At 49.3% G+C, this 21,113-nt stretch overlaps 1 protein-coding gene across 3 annotated transcripts in view; it reads right to left on the reverse strand.

Annotated features, from left to right (window-relative positions):
- Positions 1–21,113, reverse strand: part of GRM4 (glutamate metabotropic receptor 4) — a 208,512-nt gene that overhangs the window by 126,275 nt on the left and 61,124 nt on the right. For all 3 annotated transcript variants that reach the window (XM_074935868.1, XM_074935866.1, XM_074935867.1), the window contains exon 3: positions 9,765–9,981. In XM_074935868.1, the coding sequence (XP_074791969.1) occupies positions 9,765–9,981 (217 nt within the window). The remainder of the gene's footprint in view (positions 1–9,764; positions 9,982–21,113) is intronic.

Raw genomic sequence — 21,113 nt, forward strand, 5'->3', positions numbered from 1 at the left:
GGGACTTTAATTTTAAATATTTTGCTGAGAAAGATGCCAGGAAAAGGCAGCATTTGATTATTCCAAGGAAAGCAGGCTGCCTGTTGACTGAGGCATAATATAGTGATGCAAGCTGATTTCAGGTAAACTTTGTGGCTTGACAAACTGCCCGTGTCTCATTCACATCACTCTGGCTGTGTAAAGGACCTTTGAAACAGGAATAAATTACATGCCTCTTTATACTACCAGAGTGGTGCAAATGGGCCTTAGAGTAAAGAAAAACCTGGCCCATATGTATATTTTTATATATTCTTCATTCACTTAATCAGGCTTGACACCACTGTAACCCCACTGGCTTCAGTGGGGCCACTCCATATCTACACCCGTGGAAGAGAAAGAAGAATTAGGCCCAAGCTATTTTCTTTGGAGACGCTCAGTATGTTGGGTGCACGTTGGGCTCTTGAAAATCTGCCGGACTCTGCCCTCACTGAAGTCAATGGGAGTTTCTGAATCATTGGCGTCCCGAGCTGGACCAACACGGAATCCTTTTGAAAATCCCACTCCTATCTCGACGGTCCGGGGGCCAGGTTTTTCAGAAGAGCTCAGCTCCCATTTACGCCCCGAAATACGGACAGATTTTCAAGGGACATTTCTAGGCAGAGCTCCACATGCAGCTGTGGGGGTTGGGTCCCTCTGACAACGTGTGCTCAGCGAAGACAAAACAGACCTGCATCTTGGGCTGATCACACATTCCTTGATGACCCAAGCACTGACGCCCCTTGATGCATATGTATCTTGTACACAGGCATATTACTCCCCCAGTAGCTGTAGGCCAGATTGTAAACACTCCAGCAGCATTGCTCACTGAGTAACTGCTCACCATGGTGAGTGACCCAACCTGGCCCGTGACATAGGGTAGCGTTTTATTGCTCTGTAAATAAGTGTGTTCCAGTAGATACAGCAGGGTTCCTTCCGATCATACAGTGACTAATTACACTGCAGTTATACTGTAATTACAGTGTAATTAGGCTCTCTGATAACCAAATTAACACTAATTCACATAACCAGAAGGTTAGCTGTATAAACGAATTGTGGCACTCGGTCTTCAGTTAATGCATGTGTGTCTAGACTCCGGGTACATTAATTTACACTGTATTGCTAAGTCAGATGCAGGTAACTGTCCAGTTACCTGCAATTATCACAAATTCACTTGTCTTAAACCACAGCCACGCTGGATTTGGAGGATGACTCTAAGTCATTATAATCATTGTATTGGGAAGCCGCGAGGGGAGTCGGGATTCCTGGGTTCTCATCCCGACTGTGCCATTGGCTCATATTGTGACTTTCAGCCAGTCACTTTCCCTCTCCGCCTCTCACTCCCCCAGTGGGGAAGTGAGACTAATAGAGACAGCTTTGCCGCTGGGCTGCTCAGGAAAGAGACTCTCGCTTCTGTGGCTCCCATCACATCATCTCCCAAAACAGCCCCTGTCGAGTCTACCCCACACCAACCCTCAACATCTGGCTGGATTCCCTGAGTGCGAGGGTGGAACATCGCTGACTTCAGTGGAGTGGCATCTGCTTATTCAACTATGGCAAAACTCCCCCTGATGCAGACATGAGGCCTAGGCATCACTTACATCCCAGGGCTCAGTGACACCGTCCCTCTGCACAGGCGTGAGCTTCACCCCTCGTGCAGCTGGCTCACCAGGTCTAATCACTACGCTATTTCAGCTTATCACATGGGCACTCACATCAGGCCGAACTTGTTGCTTAGTGGGAGCCAAGTCATTGTGGGGTCACGTGACCTGCTTGATCTCTGGAACAAAGCAAAGAACCAAGGGGAGGCAAATAATTTGGGCCCTTAAATATCCCTCTCATTCCAGAGCCCTTCCATTGGGACAGCAAAGAAAACGGACAACTTGCCACATTGGATCGGACCCACCATGCGTCTAGCCCTTGGCGTGTCCCGTATCCTGTCTCCAATGGTGGCCAGTAATAATTACTTCAGAAGAAGGTAAAAGAAACCTTTCAGGAGGCAGTTATGGCCTGGATGCAGACCTGGGTTCCCTCAGCCCCTACCCTAGCCTCAGAAGCCCCTTGAAACCTGGCAGGCCTTTCCTCAGAGCTGTCCCCTTGCTGTGCTGAATTTGCGTTGGAACAGACAGCACTCCTGGCAGTGCCAGCATGATGCAGCAAGGACAGGTGGTGCTGAAAAGATTTATAGACATCTCTTTGGCAGAGGATGAAGCTGATGGATGGAGAAGGCAGGTGAGGGGCTGAACACACAACCTCCAAGGTGAAGCAGAACTGTAACCTTGGGTTCCCCCTTCTTGGGGAGTCCGTAGGCAATTTAGTTCCTCTAGAAAATGCCACATTAAGGGCCTGATCCAAAAGCTGTTGAAATCTACGGGAGTCTTTCCACTGACTTCAGATCAAGTCCTTAGGGAGGACCAAATCCAGGCCTCATGGTCTGATGCCATAACTCTCGAGGAGGAACTTCCAGAAGCATTTCCCTCTCCCTACCCCGCTCCAGCAGCCCCAGCTCCCACTGAGAACAATGCAGGGTCCTTGCAAGTGAATCTGTTGGAGATACATTTAGCTTCAGTCCACCCTAAGTAGAGCTGCAGCTTGCCCCAGTGACACGCCAGTCCTCCCTCGACCCTAACAGGCAGAACAAGGCTCAGCTTCTGGAACTCTGCAGATTCTTGCATTAGTGTCTCCTTAAGGGCAAAAGAGCAGTTACCCAGCACCACCTTGTGAAGTCCCCCGAGTATTCCAACTGACCCCGCCAGCATCTGCACTGAGTCAAGAAACTCCTCTGACCCACCTTTCCAAGGTGCTGAGCCCCTGCAACTCCCATTGAAATTCACCCCGTAAGAACATTTTTATAGACCTTGAGAACCCTGTCAGAACCCAGCCCCAGAGAAGGGAGGAAACCACCAAGAGGAAACTGTAGCTCCCACAACTCGGGTCGGCAGGTAGAAAACAAACTACATTTTAACACAGCCGAACGCAAGGTCATACATCGAGGAACAAGGAATGCCGGCCACACTTCCAGCATGGGGGCGGGGGTGTATCCTGGAAAGCAGGGGTCAAAGTGGGCAAGCAACTCAACACGAGCTCCCAGGGAATGCTGTGGCAAAAAGGGCTAATGCGATCCTCGGACATGTGAACAGAGGCATGTCAAGCAGTAGCAAGGAAGCGATTTTAGCTCTGGATACGGCACTAGTGAGGCCAATACTGGAGTGCTGCGTACAGTCCTGGTGTGCCCATTTTGAACAGGTTATTGACACACTGGAGAGAGTGTGCAGAGAAAAGCCACAAAAACAACTGGAGGGCTAGAAACAAAAACATGCTTTACAGTGAGACTGAATGAGCTCAATCAGTTCAGTTCGTCAAAAAGGAGACTCATTGACGACTTGGTTACCGTGTATAAGTATGTTCATGGGGAGAAAACAACAGGTACTAGAGGGCTCTTGTGCGAAAGGCACAAGAACGGATGGCTAGACGTTAATGCCAGACAAATTCAAATTAGAAATAAAGCACTGATTTTTAACACTGACGGCGATTAATCAGTGGAATGAATTACCAAGGGCGGTGGTGGATCTGCCATCTCTTGAAGTCTTCAGATCAAGATTGGAGCCTTGTCCAGGAGATATGCATTAGTCAAACTTCCATCCTGGCTCAGTACAGGAGTAACTAGATGAAATTCTCTGCTCTGCATTATGCAGGAGATCAGACTGGATGATCTAATGGTTCCTCCTTTCTGGCCTTAAAGTCTGTCAACAACAAATGCCACTGGCTCAGGGTAAGTCTACACTGCAGTTAAACAGCCCCTTATCCATAGCCCCATGAGCCCAAGCTGGCACAGGCCAGCCGGACGTGTCTAATTTCAGTGTAGACATACCCTCAGACTCTGTTTTGGAGGCAGATCTCTAAGAAAGGGCTACTGCACTGGGGCAACATGCCTGAGCCACATGACAGCAAAGCCACCCTGCTGGGATAGAATCCAAGTGCCATTTGCCTTTAAAATAAAGCCTTTCCATCAGACACATGCATCAGGAACGGAAGCATCAGTCAGCGGCCACTAGTAGAGGCCGCACGCTGGACTTGAGGGATCAGCGCTCTGATGCAATACTGCAAATCCAATATTCTTAACACCTCCTCTACCACTGCCCCCACCACCGGCGTGACAGACTGTCTAGCTGCAGGAAAGGTACTCACACAGCACCAGGGGAACAGGGTCCCCCCCACCTGTACAAGCCGGGCAGAAAAGAGCTCGGTCTCTTGGATGGCAAATCTGTGCGAGAGAGAATACAAAACGACAACAAAAAAACGGTTACTTTCCCCTTTATTCCTCTCATTGTCAGGTGATTTGTGTTATAACGGTTCAGATGGGGCTGCTGCTTAGCACTGACAAACCCCAGTCGGGTTAGCAGCTAAGCCTTTAACGGAGAGCAATAAAAACCCTTTTTCTATGCTAACACTGCACTCCCTGCCTCCCTCCCCCTTTCTCATGCACACACAGCCTACATCCAGACAAGCAGAGATACACACACAAACCCTGTCACTCATACACCTATGGAGTCACAGGTACATCTAGTCACATGTTCTCACTGCTATGTGCCACATATCCCTGAACATTCATACACACGTTCAAGGTCTACAGAGATGCACCCAGACATACACACACTCCATTACACACCCACCCCTACGCACACACCCACAGGTCCATACACCCCCGGGTATATGCAGAAACGCCGACAATCAACACGTACACACAGTGCTAGATGTGGACACCTTTGCCCTGAATAACACACATAGACCCGCTCACGTATGTACAGATGCAGGTGTATACACACCAAGTACGTTCCCCCATACGTCCACACGATCACAAGTACTTGTGCATCCAGGAACAGCCACACCTGCCTGCTCTGAAGCACACACACACTCGTGTACAACTGCAGACCTGCCAAAACATTCTGTTTTTCAGGTTAAAATCCTAAAGAGCAGCGATTCCCAGTTGAATCCCTAGATGGACGCTTCTGCATATTAAAAGCGCAGCCGGTTCTCAGAGCCACTGGATTAATGCGGTTCCTATTTATAGGGCTTTGATTAGAAGCTTGTCACCTAGAAGTTTTTATTCCCGTTATCCATTTATAAGGTCGTAACACAGTTTGACTTGCATTAGATGGACTGGTGTCCCACAGATCTTGCCAGAATGTAATGTGCCATTCAGATACAGTTAAATTAGTAATAGGCAGCCATCAGTGCACGGCAGGACTCTAACTGCCTCTGAAAACACTCTTTAGTTCTCGTCTCTCCATGGATTATTATGCAGCAGATAGCCAAAGAAACGCAGAACAGGGATAGGCCAAGCCGAGCTCTCCCCACAGCCAGTTCTACATCATTCCCTGTAGCATACTCCTGCTAAGAGAGGTTAGCACCTAGCGAGCACCCCTCAGACAGCATTGCTGTGCCTCCTATTGGGAGAGGCTGGAACTCCCCACGCCTGGGCAGCTCCTCCCACCGTTTCCTATGGGGCCTTCTGTTGGGAGGGGCTGGGTGCGGAGTAGCAGTGAGATGGCCTCCAGCCAATGAACTTGCACCACCGTTACAGGAGTGCTCGGTATTTGCATGTATGTCAATAGTTAGTTAGTGGATAAGGTGCCATATCAGCTCTTAACAGCGCCTCCTACTGACAGAGGCTGGGACTGGAGTAGCTGTCTGTTCTCCCCTTCCCCACGCCCTCTGACTGCTCCTGCAGATTTCCCTATAGCCTCTCCCAGAAGGAGGCTCTAAGACCTCATTTCCACCCCACCCCTGAAGGAGTGGGAGGGCTCCTGTCCCACTCCTTTCAGAGGTTCCTGGTGGGGGAGGCTAGCACTGGTGTGACTCAAAGCTCCCCCTCCACATCCAGGACTCCTGTGTTATTCTCCACAGCAGCCCCGCTTGGGGGAGGCTGGAGCTGCAGCAGCTGCAAGCTCCCAGAATGCAGCCAGCCCTCTCCCCCCTACTCTCACTGGCGATAATCCTTTCTAAGCATCCAGTGGCACCCGTCAGCTGAATGCTTTCCGATTCCTGTCAAATCCTTGCAAAGAGTTTTGCTGAGCACAGACATTCAGGCTGTCCAAAGTCTAGAGACAAGTTAAAGCACCTGCCCGCAGGGATAATTCCACTCAACTGGGAGAACCAAGCAACGGTGCCAAACTTTATTTTCCGTTAAAGCCTGGTAGTGTTTGTCTGACGTCTTCTCTCCTGGAAAGTGCCCCGCTCGGTGACTGATCTGGAAAGGCTGGGAGAGTTGGAATAGGCTCACTGGCTGGGCCACAGCAAAGCCCCAACTTATTCCAAGTCTCCTTACACACAGCGAATGAGTTTCCTAGCCACTTACGCAGAAAGAATGGCAGGCAGCAGACACTGCGGTCCAGAAACTGCTGTGGACTGACTCAGATTCCTAGTCCAGAGGGGACCATCCAGTGTGATCTCCTGAACAGCAAAGGCCATAGAGCTGCCCCAAAAAGAGTTCCAACAGCAGATCTTTTAGAAAAACATCCAGTCTTGATTCTAAAGTCGCCAGTGATGGAGAACAGAATCTAGATCTCTTGCTGGTGCCCAAAGGATGGACCGTGCTACCCCCCGGGAGCGACATAAGCTCTTTGGGGCAGGGACTGTCTTTTCATTCTGTGATTGTACCGTACCCTGCACAATGGGGTTCTGCTCCATGACTGAGGCTCCTAGGTGCTACCCAAGTACAAACCTTAATAATAACAGGAGTCACTGACTCTGTAGAGCATATTCTGTCTTGATTTACATCTTGTACAACCCAACTAACGGGGGAAAAGTCAGCAAATAATTTGGTCCTGTGTCTTGAGATAAAATGTGTTGTGTTGTATGCAGGCCATCACCAACTTGAGAACAGCTGGGGCATCTCTGTTGGCAACTCAGCGCCAGCAATCAGACTGGAAACAAGATATATATTTTTAACTGTGAGAGTAATTAGCCACTGGAACATGCTCTCTACCCTTGTTTTGTTCCAATTTCAGCCATGGGGGCTCCTCTCTTGAAAGGGGGAGCCGGTAATACCAGATCAGAGGTGGCATCATTCTGCCAATGCCACAAGGAGGGGGCGAGGGGAATGTGCTTGTGTTGTCACGGCGAGTTCAAGATGGGGGCCTGGCATCCTGATCAGCCTGGGCCACAGGGAGCTTGTTTCAGTGTAAGAGGAAAGGGGGGGGTGGGGCAGAAATTCCCCACTGCAACAGCTGGGGCGATGACCTTGCATCCCTGCATTGTCATGGCTGTATATCTCAGGACACTGTCACAAGTCTGCAGCCCCGTGGACACGCAGGGAGTGAGGGCTCAGCTGTAGTGAATGTGAAGGCGTGGTCCAATGAGGCTGCTGGACACTGACAGTCCCTGTGGTTCTCTCTGGCTCGCCAACTCCCAGACTGAGGCAGCCTCTGCTACTCCAGACTCCAACACCAGGTCTCCTCTGAGTCCTGGCCTGGATCACACAGTACCAGATGGGGATAAACGACAAAGGACTGCATTGACCTTGCAGACAATTTCTCCCTGAGCCCCTAACATTCCTCCTCAGCATCCTAGCCCCCCATCTCACTGGCCTCCAGGAGCAATAGGCAGTGCAGCTCACACAAAGAGTCTTAATCAAGGCTTTGAAATTTGTGTCGTGCCTGGTTCATCATTGGTCCAGAATCATTTTTTTAAAATCTCCCAGCTGTAGCCACTCGTTGCCAGCCTGCAAAGGGATGATTTATACTTCAGGGAATGAATCAATACAATATGTGGCCAAAGACATCTTTAATCTTGCAGAAGGATTAGGCTGCAGAGGGGGACGTCAGCAGCAGCCCACAGCCGTTCCATTCAGATTTCAATTTGGAGATCAGCGCCTCTCTTTCTTCTCTCCCTCTCCTGCCTTCCTTCTTTTCTTGCACCGCAGTTAAAGAAGTTGGAAACATCAAACTTCATTTAGCAGGCGGGCACCGCTGTAATGGGCTGGCTATTTTGTCCGTGCTAGCGACACAGAAGGGCGCCCAGGTACCGGGGGCTGCCTGGGGAGAGACCCCATTGGAAGGAGAGGTCAGAGTTAACAGGAGAGATGCAATGCTCCACTGGTGGGGGGAGATACAGCCCCACACTCTGGGTCCGTTTGTCAGCTGTGCAGGTGCAAGGGGGCCACAAGGCAGCCAGGCAACACTCCCCATAGGGAATATCCCCACTGGCACATGCCCCTCAGGAACCACCCTGGAGCCGGAGGGGTGTCAGGGCAGGAGGGGGAGGGGGCGGCTCATCTTAGTCACCCCAATAGCTCACAGTGGCTAAGCAGCTGCAGACAGGTTAAGTCTGCCCCCAATGCAACTCTCACCTGTGCCAGAGACTGCACCTTAGAGGGGGAGAAGAGGAGCAAGGGAGAGGGCTTGTCTATCACTTCATTCCCACCCTGCATTGCTTCTTCCTCTCCGGACCGCTAGAGTTCCCTTAGTCTCACAGGGACTGCCCAGGCAGAGCCTGGACATCAAGTCCCAGCCATCAGGGATGCCTCACAAACTGCCGTTCCCCCGCAGACCGTTGCTGTGACCCTTAGCGGTGCAATTAAAAGTGCTTAGGCGAGATTTATGGTGGCATTCTAGCTGCAGGGTGGTACCAATGTAGAGCACTTGGTCACCATGTGGTCTGCAGGAATAAGCAATTACAATACGGTTGATGGGCCGAAAGCACATATACAGAGGCATTAGCACGCATTAGGCTATTTGGGGATTTAGCACAGGGAAAGAGGAAGAGGTGGAAAGAGGGATAAATCCAGAGACCCTTGTTCAGGCAAAACTCCAAGTGGGCCCAACCCTGAGCAAGCAAAGACAGCAGGATCCGTCCCATTCCACATATATTTCCTCTCTCCAGCACAGGCCTCGTCTCGACTCGGTGTTCTAGTCGCGTTTCATGCTGATTGTTCCCTTCGGCCTGACTCTTCACATGCCCCGTGCCAGACACTAGCATCTCTCGATTGCACCTGGGTCGTGCGCCGGACCCTAAGGCCCCCTAGGGTGGATCATGACTGAGGTTGAATTGTATGAGCCTAACCACGTGGACAGAGCTTTATGTTATGCTACCACACAAGTCCCCCACAAGCTGCCCCCCCCAATTCAAAAAGCAGCCTAACCCCCAGTGCCACAGACGGGCCTCAGGGAGCTGCAACAATCTGCCGACAGGCCGCAGTGGTCGCTGTTCCCAGATGCCAACAGGCGCTTCCCAATTCTGCCGTGCCGGCAACACGACCTGGGTGCGGGCTAATGCAGCACCTCCAATGGGCAGCTGTTACCACAGCAGACCGAGCCACAGCTGCCTCACAAAGTTTACACTTGCAGTTGAGGACAAGTGCCCCTAGGATGATCGCACAAGAAGCTTCATAAAAACCAGCCCTTTCCCCTTCAGTTATCACCTCTGTCTTTGCTAGCTAGCCAGAGAGAGGCCATTCCTCACCTGCTTGATATATTCAGCTGTATGGACAGATCAGTGACGGAGAGAGATTAGAGGTGGGCCTAGAACCCACGTCCTTCAGCTTCCAATCTGCAGACGTTGCCGTCCAAGCTTAAGGACTAACTCAACCCCAGCTGTGTCCAGATACGTTCTACCCCCCGCCCCCCACTTCCCTGCAGTTCCCGACACCATGACCCATAATGCAGTTCACCCCAAGAGATCCAGCTGTATTTTGCTCCCAGACCCCATTTCAACCCCATGGCCTGTATCTCGGCAGGAAGTTCACTCACCGTCCTCTCTGGACTTCTGGATGAAGGCCTCCACCCCACTCTCGCCGTAGCTTCCCTCGGAGGCTAAGGTGGAGACGTAATTCCACTTGAGCTCCTTGACTATGTCCACCATTGCTTGGGCCTGGTAGGTGTCGGAGGGAACAACGCGGGAGAAGAAGTCGTACCGACTGTTGTCGCTCAGGTCGGGGGCAGTGGAAGCATAGCTTATCTGGGGTATCTGCGGGGGCAAGGAAAGAGAGGTCACTGAAATAAAGAGGAGCAAACTGCAGGAGCCTTAGACCACAAGCCATCTCACTGACATGACCCGGGACGGCTTGAGGGAGGGCACACAAATCACACAGCAGGTGCAACAGTTGAAGAAGGCAAGACGGGGGTGTTGTGGATATATGAAGTACCGACGGATGAGCCTTGTTGACTCACATTCACAATCATTGTCTACCCTTGTGTTTGAAAACCCATTCCCACCCCTCAAGTCTTATTTTTTTAAACCGATTTTTCTCGCTATTGGAATAAGCGCACCATCGGTCACCACTAGAGATAGAAACCCGGACTTAGATTCCCAATAATACTGCACCTTCCCGGGCACTAAGATATGTTCACCAACCCTTGGACTTCAAATAAGGGGGCTGGGAAGGAAGAAAACAAAGACTTTTGCTTGCATGCTACCAGGGGATACTCCAGTTCTCCCTCCAGCAGCAGTTCTTCAGCAATCCGATCTGGGCTTCTCCCAGTCACGGCACCGTGAGGACTCTTGGGTGCAAGCAACTCAATGCCAGCAGAACACTGAAAGTTTTTCCCCAGCTCTCTACCAGCACCTGAGCAATACGGGGGTGGAGCTGAGGAGTAGACAAGTGTTTTGTAGATGCATCTAGGTGCAATAAGATCATAACAGTGTTCTTGTACAGAAACTTTCCATCCACATCTGAAAGCACTTCATAAAGGCAGGTCTGTATCATTTCCCCTGTTTTACAGATGGGGAAACTGAGGCACGGACTGGCAGTGACTTGCCCAACGTCAAACAGCGGGTTAAGAATAGAACCAGGAATGGCCCTAGCTGTTGTGCCGGCCTGGGCAGAGGAAAACTTTTTCGCACCGCCCACACCAGCAGCTAAGCAAAGAACAAAAACACACTCTGTGGACACTGGCACTCAGGGCATCCATTCTGCTCGCCTGCCCACCGAGCTGGCGCTGAATAGAACTCTGGTCTCCTTTGGCCCAGTCCAACGGACCACACATTGGCAATGGTTTTCAAGAACTCATAGGGGGAGCGTGAGATCTCAGAGGACTAGAGAACGGCAAACAGTACCTATCTTTAAAAAGGGGAACAAAGAGAGCCCAGGGAATTGTAGACCAGTCAGCCTAACTTCAATACTTGGAAAGATACTGGAACAAATTATTAATCAATTTGTAAGAACCTGGAGGATAATAGGGTTATAAGGCATAGCCAGCATGGATTTCTCAAGAACAAATCATGCAAATGCAAGCTAATTTCCTTCTTTGACAGAGTTATTGGCCTAATGGATGGGGGGGAAAGCAGTAAATGTGATACATCTTGATTTTTAGAAAGTCTGTTGATACAATCCCACATGACATTCTCATAAGCAAAGTAGGGAAATGTGAGCTAGATGAAGTTACTATAAGGTGAGTGCACAAACTGGTTGAAAGACCGTACTCAAAAGAGTAGTTATTAATGGTTTACTGTCCAACTGGGAGGGCATATTCTGTCCTGGGTCCAGTACTATTCAGTATTTTTATTAATGATGTGACTAATGGAGTGGTGAGTATGCTTATAAAATTTGCGGATGACACCAGGCCAGGAGGAGTTACAAGCACTTTGGAAGACAGGCTCAAAATTCAAAACAACCTTGACAAATTGGAAGAATTGGTCTGAATTCCACAAGATGAAATTCAGTAAAGACAGGTGCAAAGTACTTCGCTTGGGAAGGAAAAATCAAATGCATAACTACAGAACAGGGAATAATTGGCTAGGTGGCAGTACCGCCAAAAGGGATCTGGGGCGATAGAGGATCACAAACTGAATATAAATCAACAACGTGATGCTAACATCATTCTGGGGAGTATTAACAGGAGTGTTGTATGTGAGACACAGGAGGTAATTGTCCCACTCTACTCAGCACTGGAGTACTGTGCTGGAGTACTGTGTCCAATTCCAGGCACCACACTTTGGGAAAGATGTGGAAAAACTGAAGAGTCCGGAGGATAGCAACAAAACATGAGCAAAGGTTTAGAAAACCTGACCTGTGAGGAAAGGTTAAAAAAAAAAAAAGGGTATGTTTAGTCTTGAGAAAAGGAGATGGTGGGTTGACCTGATAACTTCCAATATGTAAAGGGCTGTTATAAAGAGGACAGTGATCAATTGTTCTCCATGTCCACTGAAGGCAAAACAAGAAGTTACGGGTTTAATCTGCAGCAAGGGAGATTTAGGTTAGCTATCAGGAAAAATAAACTATTATTAGAAGGGTAACTAAACTCTGGAACAGGCTTCCAAGGGAGGTTGTGGAATCCCCATCATTGGAAGTTTAAGAACACATTGGACAAACACCTGTCAGGGATGAGCTAGGTTTGACTTGGTCCTGCCTCAGCAAAGGGGGCTGGACATGGTGACCTCTTCAGGTCCTTTCCAGCTTGTCATTTCTATGATTCTATGCTTTCCAAATACAGCAGCCAGAGGCCAGCGACGCAAGGAGAAAACAGAGTGAGGGAAGATGAAAAGACTGAGGGATCTTGATTCCAAGTGCCATGACTTTTTGACACTCCAAGGGCTTTGACCTGAGCTCTGGAAAGCTTCTTGCACTGAGGAGCCTGGGAGAGGAAACAAAAAAGGACGGGGATATTTTTCTCCTCCTCGCTCCCCGATTAACAGAGTCGGTTTGATGACACATACAAAGAGCTGGGAGGGGGAAAAATAAAAAACACAGTTGCTCCTTTGTATTTTCTCCCACAAAAGTTCTTAGCTTTGCAACAGAGCCAAGCAGATGGGGAGACTCCAGAGTCTCCCCGAGAAGAAAAGAAACCAACCCTCTTCTCCTGAAAAATACAAGAGGAAAAAGAAGAGAACACAACAAATCTAGATCAATTCTAAACCCTTCTCCCAGGCCCTGCCGGAAAAGAGGAACTAAAGGGCTTGTGTCAGCCAGGTCTGATGCTGCCTAAACAGCCGGCAAAACGGTTCTGTGATGCTTTAGTTTTTCCCCCTTTTTATCTCCTCTTTTCTCTCACCAGCCTCTCCTCCTCCCACGCTTTGAGCCTAATTATGTCGATCTTCAAAGGGGACAGCCCTCAACTCCCAGAAGAGGGTGGGGGAAGAACCACAGAGCAACTGAGCTCTCAACAAGTCTCTTTGATTGCCTTTGGAGTAGCATGGGAACTCTGTGCCTGGCTGGCTGACAGAGAGCAGTTAACACCTCCCGCACCCCGCTTCCCCTCCCCAGCTTTCTGAGTGTAGTATGCTCTGCATTGGCCTGTCGGGCCACTTTGATCTCCTATGTGTGCTCTCTGCATGCATGAGAGCGTAAGCATTCTTCGCCAGTCAAGCTTAGGACCGTTTCTCAGCTGACAAGGCTTGGAAGCAAAAGTGCAACCCCAGAGAGCAGAGGCCCAGCCTTAGTACAGTCTATATCACCACTAGCAGCCCAGGTTGACAAGAAAAGCCCCCAAAAGGCTCCTCCCGCTTACCTTGCCCACTCTCAGAGAAGGGGAGGAGCCAAAAAGGGACTGGGGTGGACTGATAACTTGGGGCAACTCAAGGAGAACAAGGATGGGAGGAGGTCCAGCCATTTGACCCCTGGGAAAGAACTCCACCACTGGAACAATAACAGCAGCTCCCCATCAGGAGAAGGGAGGAACCACAAAGATTAACTAAACGGCCGGGGGGACAACCAAGGAAAGACCATGGGGAGGGGAGGGGAGGCAGCTTATTTGAATTCTGGAGAAGATGGGTGGAGTCCACCAGAACAAAAGGCCCGCCCCCCCCAGTCAAAGGAGGAGCTACAGAGCCCAGAAATCAGGGACAACCAATGGAAAAAGACAGGGATGGGGTGAAGGTAAGACATACCAAATAAGGCAACCAGGAGGAGCCGCCAAATAGAGAATCCCAGACAATGCCAAGAGGAACTCCGCCTGCCAACCATGATAGCGAGGCCCCATAGCCTTAAAGAGCCTCTCCAGGATTTAGTTTTGGCACAGTCCACCATCCAAGTGAGCCTGGGGGAAGGAGAGGACCCTGACTTCACCCTCCGCTAGGTGTAGGTTCTGAAATTCTCCCCAAACAAAGCAATAAATATGCCTTTAAAATTAATCAGAGCTGACTTGCATTGAATGGTGCATTAGAATGATTTATGATCTTGAGCTGCTTAGCACTTATATAGCACTTCAAAACGCTCTGCAGACATTAATTAATCTTAGCGATAGAAAAGGCCTATTAAATCAAGTCCATCCTCCCCTCACCAACCCGCTGTTCCCTTATAGGAGATGTATCCAGTGTTAAATTGGTCGTGTGCTTTCTCAGCTACGAGTTTGTTGGCTTCAGGCTTATATTGCTACCTTGCCTCGTTTCCTAAAGCACTTTGCAAACAATGTGTACAGGAATCAATCCCGCCACCACTTAAAGGCAGCCACCTCTGGGGTAGAACTCAACAGCTGTCTAACAGCACACAACAATACAGTGCAGCACTTGAGGGCAGGAAGTGAAGAAAAACAGTGGAGCTCAATTAAAACTTCAGGGGATTTTTTTTTTTAAAAGACCTGGGGAAATGTAGTTACCCGAGTTGGAGTGTTGCCAGGATATGAGGGTATCACTCTTCGGTAGCCAAAAAAAAAACCTGAATTGCTCAGGAATCTTTCGTGAAAAGGATCAGGAGCTGGGTTTTGCATCTCATCTGAAAGATGGTCTGGCAGTACAGTGTCCTCGAACACCATGCTAGAGCAATGGTTCAGAACGGATTGAGAGCTGGGGCAGCAAGGGAATGTTACCTAAACCCATCTTTCCCTTCTGGAAGCCAGGAGTCAAATCTGATTTGGGTTACCAAAACCATCAGTTTAGGAGCTACAACCTAAATCTTTGTCCTCCACCCCATATAGTTTAAAATCAGGGAATAGCCCCAGAAGACTGCTAGAGGTTATAGCAATGCTGCAATCAGCACAGGCTACTTGGATATACACTGAATGCAGGCAAATTGGCACAGACTGTGCTCACTCTGAAGGAGGCATAACACCTGGGTCAAGCAATCAGGTAGCCCACAGCCTAAAAGCGGAGGCAGAGGGAGGGACAGGTCAGTCTGACCTGAGCCTTTGAAGTAGATTAGATGCCCAGAAGCTGCGTGCTAGGCTGTTCATAATGAAAGCTACAAGATCAAGCAATTGTAGTGTTGGCCCTGAGCTTGATTATACGCCCCCTCTAATTATGGGTACACATGAAGTGGTTTGCTCCTGCATAACTAGTGGTGTAACCCAGCGCCCTTTAGGGTGATCACCCACAAGCCGCCCTTGCCTGTGTGTTTCAAAAACAGGACTCTGTAGGCCACCTTCCTGATAAGGCAATTGCTAGGAGGTAGCCTGGCAGAGCTATAGGGAAGACTTGTGCTAAGTGGGGCACTCAAATGCCCTGGAATCGAGAAGCGTATTGGTACATGGCATGGACCTCAAGGGCAACATGAACTTGCACAGAAGCAGTCACTCTTCCCTCCCAGAAATCAACGCACACAAGCCTACGATTTTCTTGTATTTATGTTGTCCTTGATAGATGAATAGAAGTTACTTGTTGGCTGAGTCACCAGCAAATGAAAACAAAGACCCAAGGCATCCAGAGAGCCGTTAGAAGGGAACAGCAGACACGGGTTGTGGTCTGTTAGAATAACAGAGCAAAGACTGCACGCTTTGGCTCAGGCAAAAGCTTCCCACTGCAGTCCTCCGGCAATGCACCCCCAGGACTGCCACATGGGGTATCTGCATCCCAGGGCTAAGGGGTTCAAAACCCAGCTGAGGGTCTCACTCCAGTGAACAGATGGGAATGACCAACCGAGTCAGAGGTTATCCTGCAAAGGAACACCCCAGCATCCTTCATTCTTGCCTTTGTCCAGAAAGGGGCAACAAGCAAAGAAAGCTCTCATATAAAGAACCCCAAATGGCAAATCCCCATTTCTACCAAATCCCATAGTGGGTGCTCCCCTGACACACTGCATTCCCTGTGGCCACAGCCCTCTTTTCTCGTCTTCCTCTTCCTCTCTTTCTCACTCTAGTTGGCTCTTTTCCCCTTGCTGCATCTCTCAGATTCTCTTATTTATTTGCTTTTCTCTTTCACTCTAGTCCCCCCCCACCCCCATTAAATGTAATGCCAGTGTTGTTAGCCCACGACTCCACCAGAATATTAAAAGCCCCTTGTAAAGTGGTGGCTTCTGTTTTAACTACCTGGAGAGAGGGAGAGAGAGAGAAACTTTATCAGGGCACAAATAGGATTATTCTGTGTGACAATCTGCTTTGTGCTCCATTCCAAGATGCTGTGATCTGCTTATTGGATATCTGTGACCAGGAGAGAGAGTGCGTGTGTCTGTGTGAGACACGTCATTGAAATTCTGCTCAGCCAATAAAGCGCTCATCTTGTAACTGGTTTTCGGTTGGGGGGGAGGGGGTTGTTTCCTGTCTCCATTTCTTCTTCCTTCCTTTCTCATTGAGACAAAGATGGTGGAAGTTGTGCAGTCAAAAATGACACACAAAGAAGAGGCATAGCATGTTTTGCAAGAAGGTGAGGGAGGGAAGGGATGAGAGAGAGAGACAGGAGGAGTGCTGGAGTAGGGCTGTGTTTGTGTCCGGGCGTGCGGTGAGTGCACGTTTACATGTGGGTTAGCGTGCCTATGTGAGTTTGGATGAGTGTGTGCATCTGGATTAGAATGTGCCACAGACAAGTGTGCACAGGTGTGCTCATCTGGATTAGAATGTGCCCCGGATGCGTGTGTCAGAGTGCATGTGAGCGGTAGGGCTGTTCCACTGCAGAGGTAGGGTTGGTAACGTCAAAGTCGCTGCTGTCAGGTCACCCCCTAGAGCAGGGGAATCACGGAAAGACCCTGCAAAATCCAATTGGCTGCCCATCTTTCTTCCAAGCACCAATCCACCAGGCCCACAGCTGCTTAATGGAGTGCAGCTCCCACCTTCTGAAGCTCATCATAAACTTCCCAGCTCCACTGAGACCCATGTTGAGCTCTGCCTTTGTAAAAGGGCCTCGTTTTAACATCCCCTGACACTAGAGAGATTTACAGTTAGGGAGCAGGAACGAAACAAAGAAGGAGCTATGTGCTGGTACCCAGGACTACAGCTGCGCAAACAGATTAGTGGTTGGCAGGCGATTCCCAAAAAATTGCGTGCACGGAGGGAGGGGTCATTTTGGGTTGCCCCAAAACCAAATTTTTTTAAAAAAATTCAGCAAATCGTATAGTTGGGGGAAAAAAATAAAAATGGTTTGGGCCCAAACCAAATTTTTTTTTTTTTTAATGGTTTTAAATGAAACGGAAGGAAAAGTCAAGACCAAAAGCCATGCTGCCGCTGAAAAATCCAAATGGTCCCATTTTGATCATGTCAGAATGGAACATTTCAACTCCTTGGAATTTTTGCTGGTTTCTCCCGAAAGGAGCAATTCAGCGAAAACAGGACCAGGGGGCAAAACGCTTCAGTGTCGCCAAATCTACATGGTTTTGCCAAAAAAAGTTTCAGATGAAAAAGTTTCATCCGGCTCCACCAAGATCCAGCATCCCCAACCTGTAAGATATCTACCTGGCCCCCATCACAGTCACACCAGAGCACCTCCCAACCTTCAGTGCATTTATCTCACGCCGCCTCTGTGAGATAGAGCAGTGCTATTGTCCTCCATTGGAGAGAGAGACTAGGGGACTTTTGCTCAAGGTTAACACGGGAGTCCATGGGGAAGCAAGGAACTGAATTCAGGTCTTTCCATTGTAGGCTAGAGCTCTAACCGCTCAACCATGCTTCCCCTGAAGGCGCTATCTCACCTGTAGACTTAGTGGCCATGGGCTGCTCAGACTCAGTACATTCACAGTGGGCCCATCCTATCTCACGCATCCCCAGGGTCTCAGGATCCGGATGAGTTTCTGAGCAGAGGAGTGCAGGCTCCCAGCCTCTCCCCTCCACGCCCTCCAGCACCTGCTTCCCAGCGGCAGCCTCACCTTCCATGCATTAACTTGGAGCTCATTGTGCATTGTGCCTTGCTCCTGATCCCACAAGCGGGAGCCTGCACAAAACCCTGGCGCCCAGAGAGTCGCACATCTCTGCTTTTGTCTCTTCAGATCGAAACCCAGCCAGACGGAAACCAAGAGCAGCCCTCTTCCCAAGGGGGAGGCTGCGGGAGCAGGGGCGAAGAAATGAAAGAAAATGCCCTGGTTGAGCCTGCTCTGCTGCTTCCAACGTTCAGCCTCGGGCTTTGAGATTCATCCACTGACATAGGGCTGGTCTAGCTTCGCAAAGTGGGCTGGGAAACAGCATGAGCAGAATTCACACCAGTCCACTCCAGGCTCGCTTCACCCAGGCCAGGACTTAAGGAGCTCCTGTGTAGTGAGGCAAGGCAGCCCAGGCTAGGAGCTAGAGAGAGCCTGAGTCGGTCTCAATAAACAATCCCCTTTGTATTCATTACCGTGGAGACCTGTGTCTTCTCAGCTGCAAGTCCTGTCATAGATGCATACACAGCCATGGCCGATGCATATACAGATGCATATGCAGACATCCATCTGCACACACACGCAGTTCCCAAGGGAGACATGGGTGCCTGTATCCCAAATGAATCACAGCTATGTACAGAGACACCATGGCATCGCTGGGGATTGAACCCTGGTTCTTCATGGGCAAGTCCCTACCATTGGAGTCAAAAGAGTGCCTTCCCTCGCTGGGAGTACATAGCAGGTTGTTATTGCCAGGCAAGATGACACAAACAGAACAAGTATATTACACCCGCGGACATCTACAGACATGCCAAATGCACACACGGTACATACACAAGGTGGAAACCCAAATCCTCACACAGTTCCCATATGGAATATGGATGGGCAGAGAGAAGATCAATGGGTATACGCCAAGATAGCCTTTGATCTCAATACAGCTGGATTTAAACCTGACTTTGATCACAAACTTCAGTGACATCAACCTAGCTCCTAAGGAGTCCCTTGTTCACACATCAAACTGAGCAGGATTTGCTACATACAGCTGATGTTCTTTATACGAGTGGCCCAGGACTGCAATAGCAGAGGGTGCTGAAGGTCAAGATTAAGTGCATTGGGAGAGTTGGGGGGGGGGTCCTCACTACTGGTATAGCAGAGGGAACTCAGAGCTACAATTGAAGTGTGTGGCAGGACTGCATAGGAGTTTGCACAGCTATGCCTACCTTTAGGCAAAGTCCCTCTTTTGGCAAATTTGGTCTGCAGATTTTGTTTTAGCCTGTTACTACACTGAGCCTCGGAAATACCTGTTGATCTTCAAGCTACAAACTGTAAGCTCTAGTTTAAATAACTGAACAAAGAAACCGAGGGACTTTTCCTCTATAACCTGCTTTGGATTCGGGGGAGAAGGGCGGAAATAAAATGCCAGTTCCCAATTACAGTTTCATAACAATCCTTCTGCCTGGGTTTTTTTTTTCCCTCCTTTTTGATCTCTTGTTCTACAATAGCCTAACTCCCGACATCAGCTTTTTTCTCAGATGAAAGACAAAAGTGCTTTTAGATACATAAAAGCAACCGCATGCAGAGAATTCAAAGTTTTTAAAAGAAAAGAAACGAAGGGGGAAGGACAATTCTACTGCAAATAGAGGCAGCACCTCCTGAAACCCCAAAAAACCTGAAATCCAGCAGCGTCTGAAATCCAGCCTCTCTCACAGCACAACTGAACACTGATCCTCCTGAACTGCTGTCAGCATCAGAAAGGGCTGACATCCCTTCCTCTCCCAGCTTCTCAGCAGCCACACGATTCCCTATTCCCCCAGAAGCCAGAAGAGAGATGGGGGGAAACCCCATTCCGTTCCCATTAAGAGCAGAGGATGCAGTAAAGGAGGCCTGGCAGAGGTTTGACGCCACCATCCTCCACTTATCTTTATTCAATAGAGATACTGATGAGCAGGTTCCATGAGGAGAATCCCTGATCACCTCCCCTCCCCATTCCCCACTCTTGACAGTCTAAGGACAGAGGTGTCAGGTAATCGGCAACTGACCCAACGCCATCCACTCCCAGGGCCAGATACCCAGCTGGGGTGCGAGGAATTCCACTGAAGTCAATGGGCAAATGTTCAGTAAACCAAGGCCCCTTTATGCTGGTAGCTAGGGGTCTCCCTGGCCGATATATTGCTGGCATAAGAGATCAACGGGGCCCCCCCAATTCCAGCTCCTAGCATAGACAGCAGGTCAGGGTGAGACTAGGGCATGGCTGGAGAGCAGTATTCTTCACTTGCCCTGCAGAGCCATGCAAAGCAGAGTGACCCTAAGGCTGTATGCTGGCCATCCCCAAAAGATGGAGAGCACAAAGACCCCTTTTGCAGCCCTCCCTTCGGTCCATCCCAAGCACATGAGTGGAGCTGCTGAGAATCAGGCCTCACAGAGTTACACCAGCTTCCCTGTGTGATCAGTACACACTGAAGTCAGCTGAGTTACTCTGGGAACAACTGAATGGAGACTCAGACCCTCCTTATCTTAATCAGAACAGACCGAAGATCATTACAGAAGGCCCTTTGCCTTGGGAATCCCATCAGATTCACCTGCAGAGTTAGATAGCACATAGGGAGCCCCGGGGACTGCAAGTCATCTTTGGCGTGAAGTGGTGGGTAACATTTCCTATCAAAGGATCATTGTGATCTACCTTAAGAGCTGCCTCTCCCTCCTGACAGTCAAAATGAAAAGGTGCCTTGATTTCTTATATATTTCATTACTGCCAGTTTATGAGCTAATAGACCATTTTTATTTAATAACAGTGGAAGGCACCAATTTAACTGAATCAATTTCAGATTGAAGAAAATTAGACAAAGACAGCAATTTTCTGTTATCCCACCAGCCGAGGTTTGCAGGGATGGAATTCTTGAACTTAAACCATCAATTTGAGCCCCAGCACAATTAGCTAGAGCTGTAATAGCTGGGGAAAAAAACAAAAAGAGTTCTAAAGGGAAATTTCAGAACCAAATGCCATAGCAGCCAGAGGAAAGTCCCCCTGTGGAACAGGACCTGGAGTCACAGAGACCCTGAGGGCTGTCATCCTGATTATGAACAGTGATCAAGTGACCCGTCTTATTTCCGTGACTCATTTGGAGGATTTTGTGGAGTCCTGATCTCGTCTGATCAATACTGTGATAGC

Source organism: Natator depressus, chromosome 21 (genome assembly GCF_965152275.1).
Source record: "Natator depressus isolate rNatDep1 chromosome 21, rNatDep2.hap1, whole genome shotgun sequence".
In the NCBI taxonomy this organism is placed as follows: domain Eukaryota; kingdom Metazoa; phylum Chordata; order Testudines; family Cheloniidae; genus Natator; species Natator depressus.